Here is a 17440-nt window from a genome sequence, read left to right on the forward strand (position 1 = left end):
GGTGTGTGTGTGTCTCTCTGTGTGTGTCTCTGTGTGTGTGTGTGTGTGTGTGTGTGTGTGTGTGTGTGTGTGTGTGTGTGTGTGAGTGAAAGAGAGGGAGCGAACAAGAGATGGAGAGCTGATATAATTGTGTGACTTGGGAACATCCATCTTTGCCTTTCAGGGGCCCTTCTGCTGGGAATTCCCCGGACAGTCAGATCTGAGCCTTCACCAATTTCATTTGGTGAGAGACCTTTGAATTCCAAAAATATCTTGTTGGATTTTTTTGGCTGATTCCACACGCAAATTAACAACTGATAATTGATGATTTTAAAACAAAAATAATGAATGAATAACCTAAATTCTGGTGATGATGATAATAATAATCATGCTGTGTTGTGCTTTGTGCTATAATTCAGTGCTGCTGCTTTGTTGCTGGTGTGCTTTTTAATGTCTGAAATGTCAATCCAGGTGATGGGATATTTGTGGGGGAGGGTTATTTTGGATGGTACATGCCTCATACATTTAAAGTGCCAGCTCTGTGTCATCTTTTTGTGGGCAGTGTGTTTAAATACAGTGTTTAGCTTCTCTCTGTCGCGCCAGCAAGGAGAGCAGCAGAGGTCTGCTGAGATCCGCCGGATGACGCAAAACGGGTCACAGAGGTGCTACGGAGAGAAGCCAAACACCATTCATCTAAACACACTGTCCACACAAAGATGACACAGAGATGGTTTTAAATCGGCAAAGTATCCCTTTCAACACTAAGCAGAGACGACTTTCAAGCTTCACGGTGTAGTCAAGGTGTTTTCTTGTTCAGCTTTGTTTGGCTTTTAACTCATTTCTGTGTGTTAAGGATTCTGTTTGCCTTCTTTATTTGTCTTAATATTAACCGGTCTCAGATTTTGGATCATCCTTTTAGCTTTGGGGTTCATTGTGGATGTATTTGATATCGAATTAGCCTACAATCCACCAGCAGCAAAAGGCAGTCTTTCTGTTGTTTGTATTTCTTTGAGAAGCTGTTTTGTGGATGTAAACACACACTGTTCACATCCACTGGTTGAAGATGTGACGTAACCCTGCATGCTGCAAAATCCCTGGAATACAAGCTGTAACTGAAAAAGCGTAAAGTTAGTCTTGATTTGACTGCAGAGCTGACATGCTGAGGACATCAATAAGCCTTGTTATGGTTTGCTTCAGTTAGGTAGTGTGAAGCTGGATAGACGCTGACATTATGAAGCCCAAAGGATAACTAATTAATCCCCTCTGAGGCGACCATGGCTCTGTGGATTGCCTACTTGAATTGTTTGACTAATCAATTGCTTGTTGATTTTGCTAACTCTGCAGGGCCTTTGTTGCCAGTAAATAACACAATTCTAAAAAAAAAGAAAGAAAAAAAAAGAATAGAAAAAAGGTAAATCATGTTTTATTGTGCAAATAGCTATTAATATGATTGTGCAGTCTACTAGGATTTAAAAAAACAAACATTCACCTCACCATGTCAACTTGCTGCCTGCCTCCCCTTCCCTCTCTTATACAAGCTCTTTTGCTAGAACTTGTTTGACAAGGTCTGGCAGGATCACTGTTGGGTGTGCCTGTCTTTCTGCGTGTGTTTGTGTCTTACAAACACACCTTTGTCTACACCAGCGCATATGTAGTATCACTGCGTCTAAGGTGTGACTTGAGTTTTAGATGACAGGATGTCAGCTATGTCAGGTCAGGTTATAACTTTCATGTGCATACAACAGCATGAACTCATCTAACCCACACACCTGAACTCAGAAGGCTTTTAGAGAGATGTGGTAACCATAGGTTGGTCATAGTTAATGTGCACAAAGAACTAGGATCAAGGTTCAAAATGTTATTGATAAATAATCTAATTTATGATGAACCACTCCTAACAGACCGACAGTCGCGTGGACTCAGCTTTGACAAATTTCCCCAGATAGCGCGATTCCCCGGCTGCTTTCTGCGGCCAGCCTCGTGAGCAACGACAGACTCAGCAGCTCCCTACGCTACTGTATTAACACTGGAGGCCGTTTCACAGGGAAACTTGTTTTGACAGAACTCCAGGTGTCTCATTGTTAGGGCTGGCATGGTTCAACAGATTTACCAATTAGCCCTGGGCTGAGGGAACAGGAAGGGTGGGAGTGGAGAAAAGGGGGAGGGAAGAAATGAAACTGGGGGAGGAGGAGGGAGAATGGATGAGGCGGATTTGGCCACAGTGATGGAATGAAGTTTTGAGTGAGAGGTGCTGGTAGGGGAAGGTGTGGAGGGAGGGGACGGGGGTTGTGACCATACGGAGTCAGGCAGGAGTAAGACGATCCGTGACCTCGTTTTTCCCCCCAGCAGCAGTGTGGAAGGGGCTGAGGTTTCAGCTGAGCCACAAAGAGGAGGGGAACTACGTCGAAGAAGGAGAAGGGGGGCAGGCGGGCAGCTGAGGAAAACGGTGTTAATGCATTACAACTTTTTATTCTCAACACACCGCTTATCTCACCTGATATGTTTGTGCTGTTCCTCTCAATTTAGGTACAAACTGAAATAACCATATTTTAGGTAATGATTCGGACACTTGGTTCTGTTATTATGCATTGCTAACACACACCCGTCTGCAGGAGCGCTGGTTTGTTTTTGCTGCAAGTCCCCCTTGGCTTGCTGTTCTCACTCTGGTATGAGGCAGAATTGTGTGGGATTAAACACAATGTTATTACTCTCACTAACCCTCTTTGTTATTCCTCAGAAATGTCTGCTCCTTTTTCCAGGAAGTTTGGAAGTGAACTTTTGAGAACAGGGTGAAGTGAATATCCCATGGGTGGCCTGCAGAATTTAGAAGAGTTTTGTTTTTGCTCTAAAGTGTTATGACACTGACACATGCGCATTGTAGCATGCATGCACTGTAGGTACATAAGTACCATGATAATGTCGCCCTTTGTTTAGTGAACAAAAAGGGGCCTGGAAAATGTATAACTAGTGAGGGTATGTTTGCAATATTGTGCTTCATTCAAACTGACAGCCTCTCTGAAGTTACCAAAAGTTTCACTCTTTAGAGGAGCACGCTTTTTAGTGTGTGTATGTATATTTGAGCCGACGAATCACAACAAAGGAAAATCAGGCTTTCTCTATCAACCAGACTAAATCTGTGGTAGCAGAGGAGGAGTTGGGGGGTGTAGCTGTTTGTCTGATCTTATAGTCTGTTTTGGCTTTTAAGTTTCTAATAGTTAAAGTCACATCTTTTAGTAGTTTCCTGGAGAGCTCTTGTGCATTGACATGCCATAATGAGGCCTTTAAGAATAAACAGCGTTGATGTGATCTATATAAACACTTCTAATTTTCCTATTATCATTAGGCAGGACTAAATTCAGTAGCACCGGGAATGCTTTTTAAATAAATATTTAGGCTTTGACACTTGAAGCCTAAATATGTATAACCTTTTCCAGTGCTGATACTTATATCTTGTTGGCTACCAGGGCAGTGCTAAGATATAGTAAGACATTAGTATTTAAGAATTCAACCGACAATCAATCAATAATCAGAAAAGCAATGAAACTACAAAAGGTGTTTCAGAGATGCACCAAACAAGCTGTTGCTTCACCTTTTTGTTATAAGCTCCAGATCACTACGCGGTCTCATGAATCCCTCTGGTTTTATAATGACTTAGCGTTGAGCGATCCCACAATTGCTATGGCGACTGTCTGTTGTATACATATGTACGAGCAGCTTGTGATTGAGAGTGATAGAGACAGCTTTTTGGACAGGGAGAGAAGATGGGGACTAGAGTGAGGAAAGATAGGGGAGAATATGAAACCCCGCCAAATTCCCCAAAGAACAATTTACAGTTATGGATGAATACACTGTCACAGTCAAATTTGAACTCTGTGGAAGTGTGTGTGTGTGTGTGTGTGTGTGTGTGTGTGTGTGTGTGTGTGTGTGTGTGTGTGTGTGTGTGTGTGTGTGTGTGTGTGTGTGTGTGTGTGTGTGTTGAAGACACTGGAATGCTGAGTGATTCCAGAGAGCACTTAAGTCGCCTTGAATTCAGTTCTCTGTTCCCACCCACGTTATAACAGGAGAGGGGCTTTTCTTTGGAGTTTGCAAGGGTAAACACTGGGTATCTGCTTTCTGAGTCATTTAGCATCATCCTCTGTCACCTTCCTCACATATTCTAAACAGTGTTTTCAGGTTTGTCGGGCCAGCTTGAATGAGACTAACCCCCCAATTTATTTGATTTTGTTCCTCTTGGCAGTTCCACTGAAGACCTATCTGAACTTTTCTTGGATTTGTTTGGCTCCGGTTTTGATGTGCGTGTTGTTATTTTTTTCTTCTCCGTCTTCCAAGTGTGTGTTGTTGACGGTGTCTGAGTGCCAGGCCCTGCTTTTGTCTCGGCCCAGGGAAAGAATTTGATGTGAGACTTATTTTCCTACCCAGTCAGTTTCTTTGAGCATTTTGCCCCCGCTCCTGTTTTTTTTTTGTTTTGTTTTGTTTTTTCTAATAGTCCTGGAAGTTTGGGACACTTCTATGAGGCAGGTGACGCTGTAATTTGCCTGCTCTCGCATACCTGTGCAGGTGTGCACATGCTTTCGTATTTATTTATCCAGCTTTTCCAAAAAAAATTTACTCTAATTGAGTGGCCTGTTAAAACTTCACTGAAATCAGTCGTGTGATAGCAGGAGGGAAGTGTGATGGGGTGAAAAGGAGACCTGGATTCCATGAGATTAGGAGGATCATCATACTAGACGTTTTGGATGAAGGGAGAGATGGCTCAATCCTGACGGTACATGGGGTATTTTTCATGGGGGAGAATTCCAAACTAATGTGTCAGACCACTTTTTCTCATCAGCGAGATGTGCTATAGCATTGGCCAGATGTTGCCTGTAAAAGATGCAGAGAATTGCATGCTGGGAAACGAATAAACAAGCCTGTCACCAAAGTTGGGAAGAATCCTTAGTGCAGCGCCACTGTCAAAAAGCAGCTTCCATTTCATACATTATTAACATTACCTAAACACATTATTTGTGTATTTATTCATTCATTTGTCTTGTTAACATCCTCCTGGAATAAGATAAACAGCGCGGCCAGACTGGCTGTGTGACAGTTGTGTGTGAGATTTGAATAAAAAGCTCAGCAGCGTGATTGGAGCGAGACAGGAGCGGATTCTATGGACGCCAGACTTCCTCTCCAGGCTCATTAAGGGACAGTAAGGCGATGATGTCGAATCCGCGCACACTTTACCGGCCTGCCTTTTCCTTTGAACAGCATCGCCCTCTTATCTGCAACATGCTCTGTTCCTCCATAACAAGACGCTCCCACTCCCGTGCACACACATGCTCTGCCTGTCTCTCTTTCTCGCGCACACACATTCTGCCTACATACACACTCTCCATACTTTAGTATTAGTTGTGTAGACAGAAAACTCTTAAGTATGTGGTTTGTCCACAGAATTTTGGCAGCTTTTGTTGTATTTTCTCCTACGCTATCGAAAAAGCTTGGTACTTGTTTTTTTTTGTTCTTTTTTTTGCACAGACATCACAAATGGATATTTTAATTGGAACTTTTGGCACTGTCTCCATCTTGTGTTGGAATGGCAGACAAGTGAGTGGCTGGCGAGGCAGGGGCCGGGCTGATTGGTGTGTAGCGAGGCGTGCCTAAATCAACTGGCAGCATGAATAGCTCGCTTGATTCTCACTGGCATTCACTGGAATCCATTGCAGTTTTTTTTTTTTTTTAAACAGGATTCTTTCTTTGGATAAAGTCTGGAATAACCAACAACGGAGAGAGAATACCTCGTGCTTCCTTGAACCATGACTTCCTCTTTGTTTTGTTCAGTTTACTTTTATGCCAACCCACTTTTTGGTGCTTTTGTAATGTCACAATGAAATGGATAACCCATGTTGTTGCTGTATTCCAGCCATGTTCATTCACTTTGCAACCTCATCTGAAGTTTTTGAAATGTTAATGTCCTCATGATGATGGAAATAATCATAATGAATTATCATTGCACCCTTTATGTTTTTATTTTACAGTATACTAACTCAAAGCAAGTGGTAAGCCTGTTGGCATTATTGAAGAATAACAACAAACTGATGGAATCAGCCCTGAAGATAATTTAAAATATCTGCTTTTTGAAGTGACATTCAGTCTTTAGCCTGTGTGGCTGAGTTGGTCATGACTGTTATGCACCAATGTTTCTGGATGTCTTAAGCTGTTGCAAGGGCTTTAAGAAATAGTGATGTCATACTAGAATATCTGTGCACCTTCGAGTTTAAGCATGAGGACAAAAGCAAATTAACTAAACAGAGCTGATAAAAACATGCTTACTAGAGATGCACCGATTGACCGGCTGGTGACCGGAATTGGCCGATTTTCACGTGATTGGCCATGACCGGCGATCGACCGGTCAGTCTGACATATGTCGATTTTATGCCGGTCAAATGCTGTAAATAAATAACATTGTAAAGGCTACCATATACAATGCATAGGAATTATATATAGGCTAGCAAATAATAACAATAAACCCACTATTAATTGCATTATCTTAATGCAGTGTAACTACTGTAGCATGTAAATAATGCACATAAAATACAAACGTGAGCAAGGGCGTCCAAAAATCGCTATTATATGGAATCAACAGCCACATGCAACCTAGCTAGCAGGTGAAGAACACAAACAACAAAATCACCAGCTAACAATGAACTGACAACATAAGTTACACGACTTATAGTCATAAGCGGAGTTTGACATTCGAGCCAGTGGGGGCAAAAAAAAAAAGACCCGAGACCTGGCCTACCACTTGGGGAACACAGCACGAGCACATATGGACAAAACAAACATGCTAAATAAACATATATGTTAATTTTTAAAGCAGATTTTAAATTACATTGTAACAATTTAACAATCCGCCCTTATGAAATCCAATCGCGACACGGCTGTCTTGGAACGCAATAGACAGACGGTGGTGGATGCCCCGACACTTAAATTCAACTAAAATATAACAGTGAACAATCAGTGTTGGACCTCCAGTCTGTTGAGATGCCTCTCCAAACGCAGAAACGAAGCGCAGTCACACCATAAAACATTAAGACACGATGAGAAAAAAGATCCGTATTTTGCCGTAATCCAATGACACGAAAAAAAAAGTAATCCACAGCGATCAGTAGATCCACGCCGTTTAAACAATGTGGAATAAAACGTATAAAAGTCCAAATCTACACAAAAGGCGCAATCAGTTAGTAAGCTGACACCAAATTTTTATACATGGCATTTAGGCAACCTTTATTGCAACGTTGGCATGGTAAGATGTCCAGACTAGTGCAACAGTAACTTTATTTTTTTGCGTCCTGCATATGCGTCGACAATGGTCTCAGGTGAAAGCCAGAGCCCTGAAAAAATATTTCTTTTACTAAAGCAGTAGGCCTATATGAAATCAGATGTATTACCTACCACCATTTAGTTGTTTTGTGTTATTTAAAATATTTATAAAATATCTGGTCATGCCAGAATTAATTAATCCACTCATTTTTGAAACAATGCAATTACCCGTTTCAGCCACCAAGGGGGGGCAGTGCTCCACACCCCCCTTATCTGTTCAAAAATGTTCTATGTTCTATGCAAAATGTAAAATGTTCTATTAAAGTAAAGATAGGAAATAAATATTTGTGTGTGCTGTAAAGTGGTTAGAAAATATGAAATCGGAATCGGCTAAAATCGGTATCGGCAGGTCAAACTCAATGAAAAATCGGAAATCGGAATCGGCCTAGAAAATTGTAATCGGTGCATCTCTAGTGCTTACATATGATGTGACAGAGGTAGAAACCTGGGTAAATGCTCAATATGGTTGATTTTTATTCTTTTTTCGTATATCATATAATCATATAAATTAATAGACAACAACTACACATATTCTTTTGCCGATAACTCAGAGAAAGCTAGCAGTTTTCTCACAATTCCAAATTTTGTTAGAACAGATTTTAAGGAAATATCCACTTCCTGAGTTTGGGGAATTGAAAATGAATAAATCCCCAACCCCAATGACATGTTGGGCTTGACTCCTGCTCCAGCGAAAGCTCACTCTGGCTCCACTGCAGCAACAAATGCAAACCACATGCTTGTGCTGCGCATCTGCATAAGTACACACCTGTTTAAACTGTGGGCAATCTTTTACCTCAAACAGTAAATTGAGGCACACTCACGCCAGAGGCAGAGCAGCTGTAGAGCCGGGTCAGGTTGGAGTCATTGTAATTCTCCTTGACATAATTGTGTGTGTGTGTGTGTGTGTGTGTGTGTGTGTGTGTGTGTCTGTGTGAGAAAGATATCGTGTGTGAGCAGGTTGGGTTGTGTGATCTTTATACTCACATACAAATAAGTGTTTTTGTGTGTGTGGCAGTGGGTCTTTCTCTCCAAGCTGGTATTCAGTGCTGTGTAATTACCTGGCTGTCTGCCACCGAGCCCCACTGGAGCAGAGACAGAAGTGGAGCTGTGTCTTACACAACGTAACGCAGCAGCCCATCTCAACCACTGGCCCAGAGTTTGTTCAGCTTGGGGTCTGGACCCAACATGAGATCTCTTGAGACACAGGCGAGGTCAGGGGAGATTTCTACAGATTGATGAATCAAAATGTGTAAATTTAGATACAGTCTTTAGAAAAAATAGGTTTGAATGTATCCTCACTGCCATATAATACATTTATATAATACAATTGGAGCTACCTTACTTATGTTGTTGGAATAAAACCCTCAGCAGCAGAAATATACCACACTTAAACAACTTGATTGCTGTCGTCATGATAAAATTAGGACTTCAACTAATATTCATACCAGAAAATTAGGAAAAATTACCATTACACGTTCCCATCGCTCAAGGTGGCGTCCTCAAATTGCCTGTTTTGTCCCAAACCCAATGGTATAAGATATGAAATAATATAACAACAACAACAACAACAACAACAAAAAGCAGATCATTTTCACATTAGAGATGTAAAAAAAGAAAAGTTTGGCATTTTTGCTTCATTAATTACAAAATACTAAAATTGTTGATTAGTTTTACATTGACTAATTAATTTATAGAGGAATTATTAATAAAAGTAAACACAGGGCCACAGGCCAGAAAATGTTGTGAAATGCTGCAGCACTGCCACAGGGTAAGTGGCAGGTCTTAACTGACAGACACAGACAGAAACAGGGCCAGCCAATCAGAAGCAAGGAGAAGCCACATGACTTTACGATTTATAGCATTGGCATAAAGAACATCTCTCTGGTATGTGACTTGTCTTTGCTTCACCAGCCACTGGGGAACTGATATCTGCACTAATACTGAGGTGCACCCCCTACCAGTGAGGATCAGGTCCAAGGTGCTCAGGCAAGCACATGGCACACGAGATGCACAAGCACATACTGCAGTGTCAGTCTGCCTCTCCCGCCATTTTAATTGTTATATCTTCTCAGCCTTGATATGAGCAAAAAGGGAGGCCTCGGCAGAACCTGGCACATCAAAGGCTACCTCCCCTAGTCTAACAAGTTGCCTGTCTCTATGGAGCAGCATAGGCTTCGGAGAGCCAGCAAAGGGGATTGGAGAGGCGGTGTGGATTCCCGGCTGGAATGAGTTTGATGGGCTAATTGTAGCCCCCAGTGGACACAGGCACACATCACAGAGGGCCGGCAGAGCTGAAGCTGTGGATGAGGAGCTGCAGTTGCAGGAAAATACTCCTGCTAGCTTTCCCCTCTATCTCTGGATTTCTGCACATGGCTCTCTAGTGCCTTTGATTTGAACATCCTGTCTTGAGCATATGGATGTCAGAAATAGTTCCGACACATATCACTCTTTTTCTCAATGGTTGCCTTATTTATTGTGCTGCACATTTCAGTTTTCTCTTCTTTGGCTATGTAAACCTGGCAACTCCCTTGAGTAGTCCTGCCCATTTTGTGTTTTCCTACAAGCCTGCAGTTTCTTTTGGTGTTTTTCTGAGATGGAGTTGTACTCACTTTCACAATCTCCATCGCAATTGACACTTTTTCCAGGCAATTGCACACATTAATGATGCAAGCACACCAGGAAGCCTTGACCAGAGTGCATATTGGTTTTTACATGTAATAAGCCTTTGACCGCGCAGAATCTAAAGCTCAACCGTAACACAATGCATAACAAAGTAATGTAATGCACAGACAAACACCCACAATCCTTGTGCCTTACTACCAACAACATTACCAACTGGCTCGACTGTAGTGGTGATCAAGGCTCTCCGCAGCTTTGAACAGTTCTCCTTTTTCCCCATCTGCATCAAAAAGAAATCAATAGCCGAGACTTTTGAGCGCATGTATCAGCTTTTCCTCCCATTGCACTCCCCTCCCTAACGCCAGTTTGGCAGTTGTACATTATGCCACAAGAGTAAAACACAGTTAAAAGGAGAAAGGCACAAGGAGATGACACCAGCAAGGAAGCGGCTCTTGTTGGGTAGGGCCCTGGCTAGGAGAAAATCAATGGGAGGGAGCACTTCCACACACGGAAATGGCACAATGGGAGGGAGAGGAGGGAGTAAAGATTTTTGTTTTTAACGGAAAAATGATGCATTTGTTTTATCCAGGGAGACAAAAAGCAAAGACAAGGAGAGAGAAAAAAACACTCTTCTAAACATCTTTTGAAAAAAGCAAGTTCTTTTGTGAGGTTGAGTTGTGTGGTTAAGGTTTGTTTTATCCAACTGTGCGGAAGCGTGTGTAGCTGTCTTTCAGGTCTCTTTTTAGTTGAGGCACAGAAAGACTACTCATGGCATGTTCAAGGGCACTCAGTGGACACGGATGCCCTGCAGGAGGCGGAATTATGAATACAACATGAGTAAACAGACACCTACATATACTATTAAAATAGTAAGCCTAGTACTTTGCAAGAGAGCCTCCTGAGTAGTAATTTGAGCCGGTCTGGAGCAGTTCAACCTTACTCTTCTGAGGGTCATTGATAAAGACTTGAGAAAAATCAGCTCTAATTTGCCTGATAGTAGAATGATTTGCGCATTGACAGTAATGTATTCCTGTGTGCATTCCTCCAATACAACCATTTTAGTATTCAGTTTAGTGATAAAGGATTTTTTTTACACAGCAGCTGTGAACAAAGAATACAATAGCGCACAAACTCGAAACACAATTCCAAGCCTGAGCCTTGAATGGCATTCAGACTTCACTGTGACTGAGCGAACCCATTCAGCGGCAGTTAGAGAGATGGTATCAAGTTGCCTGCAGATGGAGGTCAGTGTGACTGGCACAGTTGGCACCTTGGCACAGCAGCAGTGTGCTGCAGTACTCAGCACCGCAAAGGATGCGTCGACTGAAGGGGGACTCGGGAGCGAAGCGTTTTTCTCACTTCTCCTTTTTTTATTGTCTGCGCTTCCTGTTTTGAAAGCCATTAAGGAGCAAATTTCCTCACAGCGAGAGGGGAGATGAAAAGGCCCGGTCTTTTGAAACATGTCCAAGCACAAATGTGAAAAAGAGGAGGAATGATAGCTATCTGTAAACATCTCTGTTGAGGGGTCGACGGAAAAGGAATTGTGAGGGAATGATACATTCATTTGCGTTTTTGATTTGCTGATGAAAGAGATGCTGCAGTTTTTGTTCCAAGCCAGCTGTATTGCTCTATTCACAACCACACTAATATATCAGGGCAGGCTCATATAACTACACAGCCACCACCCCCTTTCCCCCTTCCGAAAATGCTTTGTGACATCTGCATCCACACGTGTCTGCATTCACTGTAGCCAGTGAGTATTTATAGACGAGTTGGTTTTGCCATCCATTGATCGCTTCAGGTTCTCTGATCACAAAACTGTACTTTTAAGTAGCTTTTATGTGGCATCATAAAGATAATCTCTATGTATTTGAACTGAGAGCACTCAAGGTTACCTGCAGAACCTGACCTGGTTATGAAGACTTGATCAGGCCCTTGGCGAATCTTTGTAACACCAGTTAGTCATTTCACCTGTCACAGCAGTCATTTCTGTTTAGTATCTGTTTGGTTGGCGTACACTACGTACAGTATATTTACACCAGTTTCCTCTCAGTGGTGCTTGCCTAGTTTTTTAAGAGTAGCAGAAGCTTGGTGCTGCAGACTCTCCTCCTCCTTCCTCTCCTCCCTCCTCTACCCCTCACTGCCCCCGAGCCTGGCCAGTCTGTGCCTCTTAATAAAACTGACAGGCTCTAATTGGGCTTAATTGCACCCTTCGGGCGTCGTCAAAAGGAGTGTTGCTAAACAAACTGCAGGGTCTGCAAGCAGGCCAGACAGTCTACGGCAGCACATTGGCCGCTGAGCTCATGCCTGCATGTATGTGTGCAAATTCGCCAAAGCTGTTGTATAAATGTACAGTACGTGTAAGTGTATAATAGCACATTAGGAATGTGCATGAGTAAGCATCAATTGTAATTGCGTGGGTGTATGTGCACTAAGGTTGGAGAGGGATGTAGCAAACCATTCATTCCTCACAGTGAGCCAACTGAACAAGAGCTCACAAGTCTGTGAATCTTATGCATTCAAGCAGGCAGCGTCAGTTGACTGTGAACCTCCATGCGCTCTCTGCTGCTAAATCAACATCGACAGTAAAACAGAGTACGTCTGTGTCTTTGAAGACATGTCTACAACTGTAGGTGTCAGAAAAGCCTTTTAAATCCCCGCTATTATGAAAAACCCCTACCAAACAAATCCCCGTCTGCTTCAGCGGTATAAGCAAAAAGATGAAGTAGTGCTCTACATCCCAGTAGCACCACCTCCTGGTTAATGGACAATGGGCGACCATGATGCTGGCTCCCATTTGAACATGATCTAATTCAGAGAGGTGGGGCAGACGCTCGCCACATGGGCCTTTGCTGGGTCACTGAGCACAATCGATGGGGAGCTCCAGATGCAATTGAGTCATTGAAATGGCAAAGCCTAACCTGCGTGTGTGTGTGTGTGTGTGTGTGTGTGTGTGTGTGTGTGTGTGTGTGTGTGTGTGTGTGTGTGTGTGTGTGTGTGATGGAGACTATAAGGCTGTGGTGACCCCTAAAGCTGCGACCCGCAAGGAAAAAGGAGATAATCACATTGAGCACAGCGCTGTGCTAAAATTCTTCTGGCCATTTGTTTCCCCTCCTACCCTCTGAGCTATTTACTCATTATAGCCTTTCACAGTCTGTTATTCTTTTTGAAAAGTTTTTGGACTTCCAGTTTGTTTTGAAGGCATACAGCTTGATACGGAAAATGCCACAAACAGGATGATTTCTGTTGTGTGCGGTATGCGTTAACATTATGCCAGGAACGACACGGGGAACGAGGCATCCACAGTGTTTTTGTCCAGAGCTTAAAAGTCATGTAATGATGCAGTGGCTGAGCTGGAGGCCCCATAATGACTGGAAGGGCCTCATTTCAGTGCCCTGCTGCTGCTTCAGTGCCTGACTAGCAGACTCTGTCACCCCTTCTTTTAGGAAAAGAGGCAGCGCACATAATTAACATATACAGGCCATGGTGGACTGAATATATAGACTGAAAATATAGAGGAGCAAACTAGTCAGCCTCAATCACAGCCTGTGGTTTAGTGTTTGGCTGCAGACAGTGCCCAGACCTGTACGAGTGTGTGTATCAGTGTGTATCAGTCTCTTTGTGTGTGTGCGTGCGTTTGTCTGTCAGCAGTCTGAGCAGCATGCTATAAAAGGCTGGTGTGTCGAGCCATAGCCTCTCTGTGTGTCGGGGTCACAGTGAGCCAAACTGTTGTGAACACGTACACATACTCTATGTGGGTATTCTATGTATTTATTTGTGTGTGTGTGTGTGTGTGTGTGTGTGTGTGTGTGTGTGTGTGTGGCATGCAAACCCCGCTCCCTGACCCAAAGTTCCTTCCCCATTTTGTCTCTCCGTATTCATCCCTGTAGTAATATATAATCCTGCTGTCTGGGGCAATAGTGTGTATCTTAGAGGACACATCCTCCTGCTACTTGACTTTACACCCAGCGCGCGCGCACACCCACACACACACACACACACACACTTTGCCACTCACGCCTCAGTTGTTTCAGTGCTTTGTCACTCTCTAATGATAACTATCCATCAATGGTAGGGGCGTTGCTCTTGGAAATGAAGATGGATTGAATTAGTGTTGAGTGCGCTGGCCACAGTATTGTGGCAGCAACCCGTAATTACACTGTCAGGACCATTGAACCCCCCGTCAACGAGACACTGAACTTAACACATTTGCACCAGTGTTGATTACAAGGTCTCTTAGTCTGGGCAGATTCACATCATGTAGTTCCTAATAGCAAGTGAAAGGCCCAGTCATTTGCGGAGGATTAGTGCACCGTGGTGTCTACGCAGCGGTTCCCCTGCAGTAACTCGACAGCAGTGATTTGACCGACTGCTGCAAATTTACCCATATTGTTAGAAAAATGAAAACAACAGCAAAGGCTTAATGCTGTCTCAAATAAATACACACAATTATGTTTGGAATTAGCCTGCATTAATATATTGTAAGCATTTAAAGAAAAACAGGCAGTTTGGAGCTTGTGGTAAAAAGGGACCTAAATTATCACTGCTGCATAAGATCTTGGATGGTGGTGTGTCCTGGATGTGTTACCTTTATGCATGCAGACAAAATGTTCAAGGTACTACTTTTCTGAACCACAGTGCTCGGCAGTTGATTTGCAGAGAAGCTAATGCACAGTTTACGGGGGATGTTCTCCCCATGAGACAATGTTTTGAATCTGTATTTGTCTTTGGTCCTGCATTCTGACATTGCAACTCAGTTAAAAAAGAAATATAAATGAAATGTAAGTAACTTAAGTTTGTCACAAAGTGAATTGTTTATGCTTTCGATGAATTATTATTATTATTATTATTATATTTTGTAATATAAGAAAATGCTACCACAGTACCTTGCATAAATACAGTGTCGAGCTTCATGGACTTGCAGATTTTACAAACAAACCTTAGAAAAGTGTTTGGCTGATAATTAGCTTTCAGGTATCTGCGGAAAACACTGCTGTATTTGCAGTTATGAGCAACAAAACATTTTCGCTAATTCTGAATGGGAGCTGACATTACACCATTGGTCTTTTGAAGAAACACAGATAGCGTTTACAGTGTGGGATGGTGAAGGCGAGTAAAACAAGCACAAACAACCAAACTCTCCCCCCTCCACCACCCGTTCCCTGTATCTCCCCCTCTCTGTGGGAAACGAAAATTGGGCTGAAGTGTTTGTTATTAAATACGTCCGGGGAAACTCCAGGAAATGGACTCAATTTCATACAGAGGCGCATGACTCGGAGGATCTTAGCGAACCAATTAACCTCACCTCAGCTCATTAAAAACTCTCCTTTCATGGCCAGAAGCAGAGACTCATCTGCTAACACGGGACATGAAAGCACAAATTTGTCCATCCAAAACTCTTAAAGTAATTGGAAAGGTAGCTACGAAGGCCAGTAATCTAGTGACACAGCCTAACTCGAGTGAAGTGAAAATAGAGGTGATTATTGAGGACGGATCCATCACACAAATGATCTCGTATAACTCTCATATAACTGAATATATTATCAATTCTGGAAGGGGAACAGTAAAGTTTAAAGTTGCTCTGTGGGATTAAAACAATTTCACTTAAGGTCACCACATGGTTGAGGGGCATTCTGAGTGCAACAGCAGCTGGAAAGACAGAAACACACACAATAGAGGTTCAATAATAGAGGACGTTATATAATAATTCATAATTCATAATATTCATAATTATTATTTTTTAAGATACATTTCTTCAGAAGCACATAGCATAAGACCTAAATATTGCTATTTTTACCATAACATGTATGTTTTGATTTTTTTGTTGTTGCTTTGGTTGCATTTGTGAGCTTAGCTCAACACGTTCCATTGTTGCCTGGGGTTTTCTCTTTCAATCTCATTGAAAGTCCATTTGTGTCAGAACATTAATATTAGTCATAACTTAAGGATTACGGTGCAGTAATTGCATGTGCACCGTGCCCTGACTTTTTTTTTTCTGCACACAAAACATTTCCAGGCTTTTGTTGAAACTATCTAATGGGTTAATGGCATCGAGAGGAAACCATTCAGCTCTTTCCATGCCAGCATCTGTGTGTGTCTGCGTGTTCATTCACGAGTGCATGTGCGTGTCTTGGCTCGCACTGTGCACACTCATCAAGCCACATGCAAACAACCAATGTCTGTCATCTGCATCAAAAATAATTACAGTAAGATAAACACACCATTTGACCATTTTCACAGTGATCTAATCTGAAGCCGGGCTGTGAAAGCACACAGGGGGAGATGATCAAATCCCTGCTTAATGGAACTGATCAGTACTGTGTGTTCAACATTCAGCCGACAGCCGTGTTACAAAGGCATCTCCTCGTCTTTCTCTGCATTTAGTTTGCCCGCTTGGTCCCTTCAGCCATGTCTATTTAGAACAGAAATTAGGGTAACACTTGCATCTCGTCTTAATTTAGATTTTGACTGTGTGACCCATTTTTTTGGCTGTATAACATGTAGATTACATATGAGACAAAAAGAGCAGGCCTTTTGTCTTGAGTGCAGGATGGCGATGAACTGGGAGTGTATTGGTTACAGCCCTATTGCCCCATGCGTTTCCATCTCCCTTTAGCTAGAAGGCAAACAACATCCGAAATCTGATTAGCCTCCATTATAAAGAGTGATATTTTCATCCCGCCGATTCTCGGCACTGCGTCAGAGCATTTGGTCGCTTTAATGCCGGGAAAAGCCTGCTCTTTTGACAGATAGTAGATATTCTCACCATCACTTGTTTGGACATTTCTGTCTTTTGTGACATGGAATAAAAGACGGGCAAGAAAATAAAAAGCAACTAAATAATGTCAAAAGATCAGAAATCAATGGGCCGGAGGAACGTGATCCGCACGGCTCAGTGTGCGACCGACCCTCTTCCTCACCCCCCTCGCATTATGAGTGTCTTTCCACAGCCACTAAAGTTGCTTTTGTTCACCCCCTCGGAGATGTAACTCAAGCATGAGGAAGCCGTCTGACAATGTTTGGATATCGGCAAAAAATAGCCTTTTACTTAAAGGTTACTGGCCAAGGTTTATTGAGTTACATGTTCATCAGTGATGGGAGGCAGAAGAGTTGAGCCATGAGAGAGCGTCATTAATGTGTAGGTTTGTATTTCACATTTTGATGTAACAGTGATGTGGAGTAGCAGGAAATGATCAATGAGGCTGTGGATATAATGGTAGTTTAGATGGAAGTTGGGTTGTTGTTTTTTTATCTAACAGAGCGGCATCTAATCTGTACAGTGAAATACGTATAAACTATTTTAAAATAAATTGGAAAAAAATCTCAGCATTGTAAATTGCACTTTATTAGAAATACCTTTTAATCTATTTATTTAAAGGATGCAGTCTTAAATTTATTGATATAAAGAGACTACATGATTTGTTAGTAATAACCAGTATACATAGAAACTATTTTTTAAATTAGTCTTTAAATTGTTTAATTG

The 17440-nt window shown here is 42.3% G+C and overlaps 1 protein-coding gene across 22 annotated transcripts in view; it reads left to right on the plus strand.

The window, feature by feature from the left end:
- Positions 1 to 17440, plus strand: part of tcf7l2 (transcription factor 7 like 2) — an 89042-nt gene that overhangs the window by 36613 nt on the left and 34989 nt on the right. For 12 of the 22 annotated variants that reach the window (XM_078278511.1, XM_078278510.1, XM_078278515.1 and 9 more), the window contains exon 5: positions 164 to 223. The exons of the other annotated variants lie outside the window; for them this stretch is intronic. In XM_078278511.1, the coding sequence (XP_078134637.1) occupies positions 164 to 223 (60 nt within the window). The remainder of the gene's footprint in view (positions 1 to 163; positions 224 to 17440) is intronic. 22 annotated transcript variants of the gene reach the window in all.

Source organism: Sander vitreus, chromosome 21 (assembly GCF_031162955.1).
Source record: "Sander vitreus isolate 19-12246 chromosome 21, sanVit1, whole genome shotgun sequence".
Taxonomy (NCBI): Eukaryota; Metazoa; Chordata; class Actinopteri; order Perciformes; family Percidae; genus Sander; species Sander vitreus.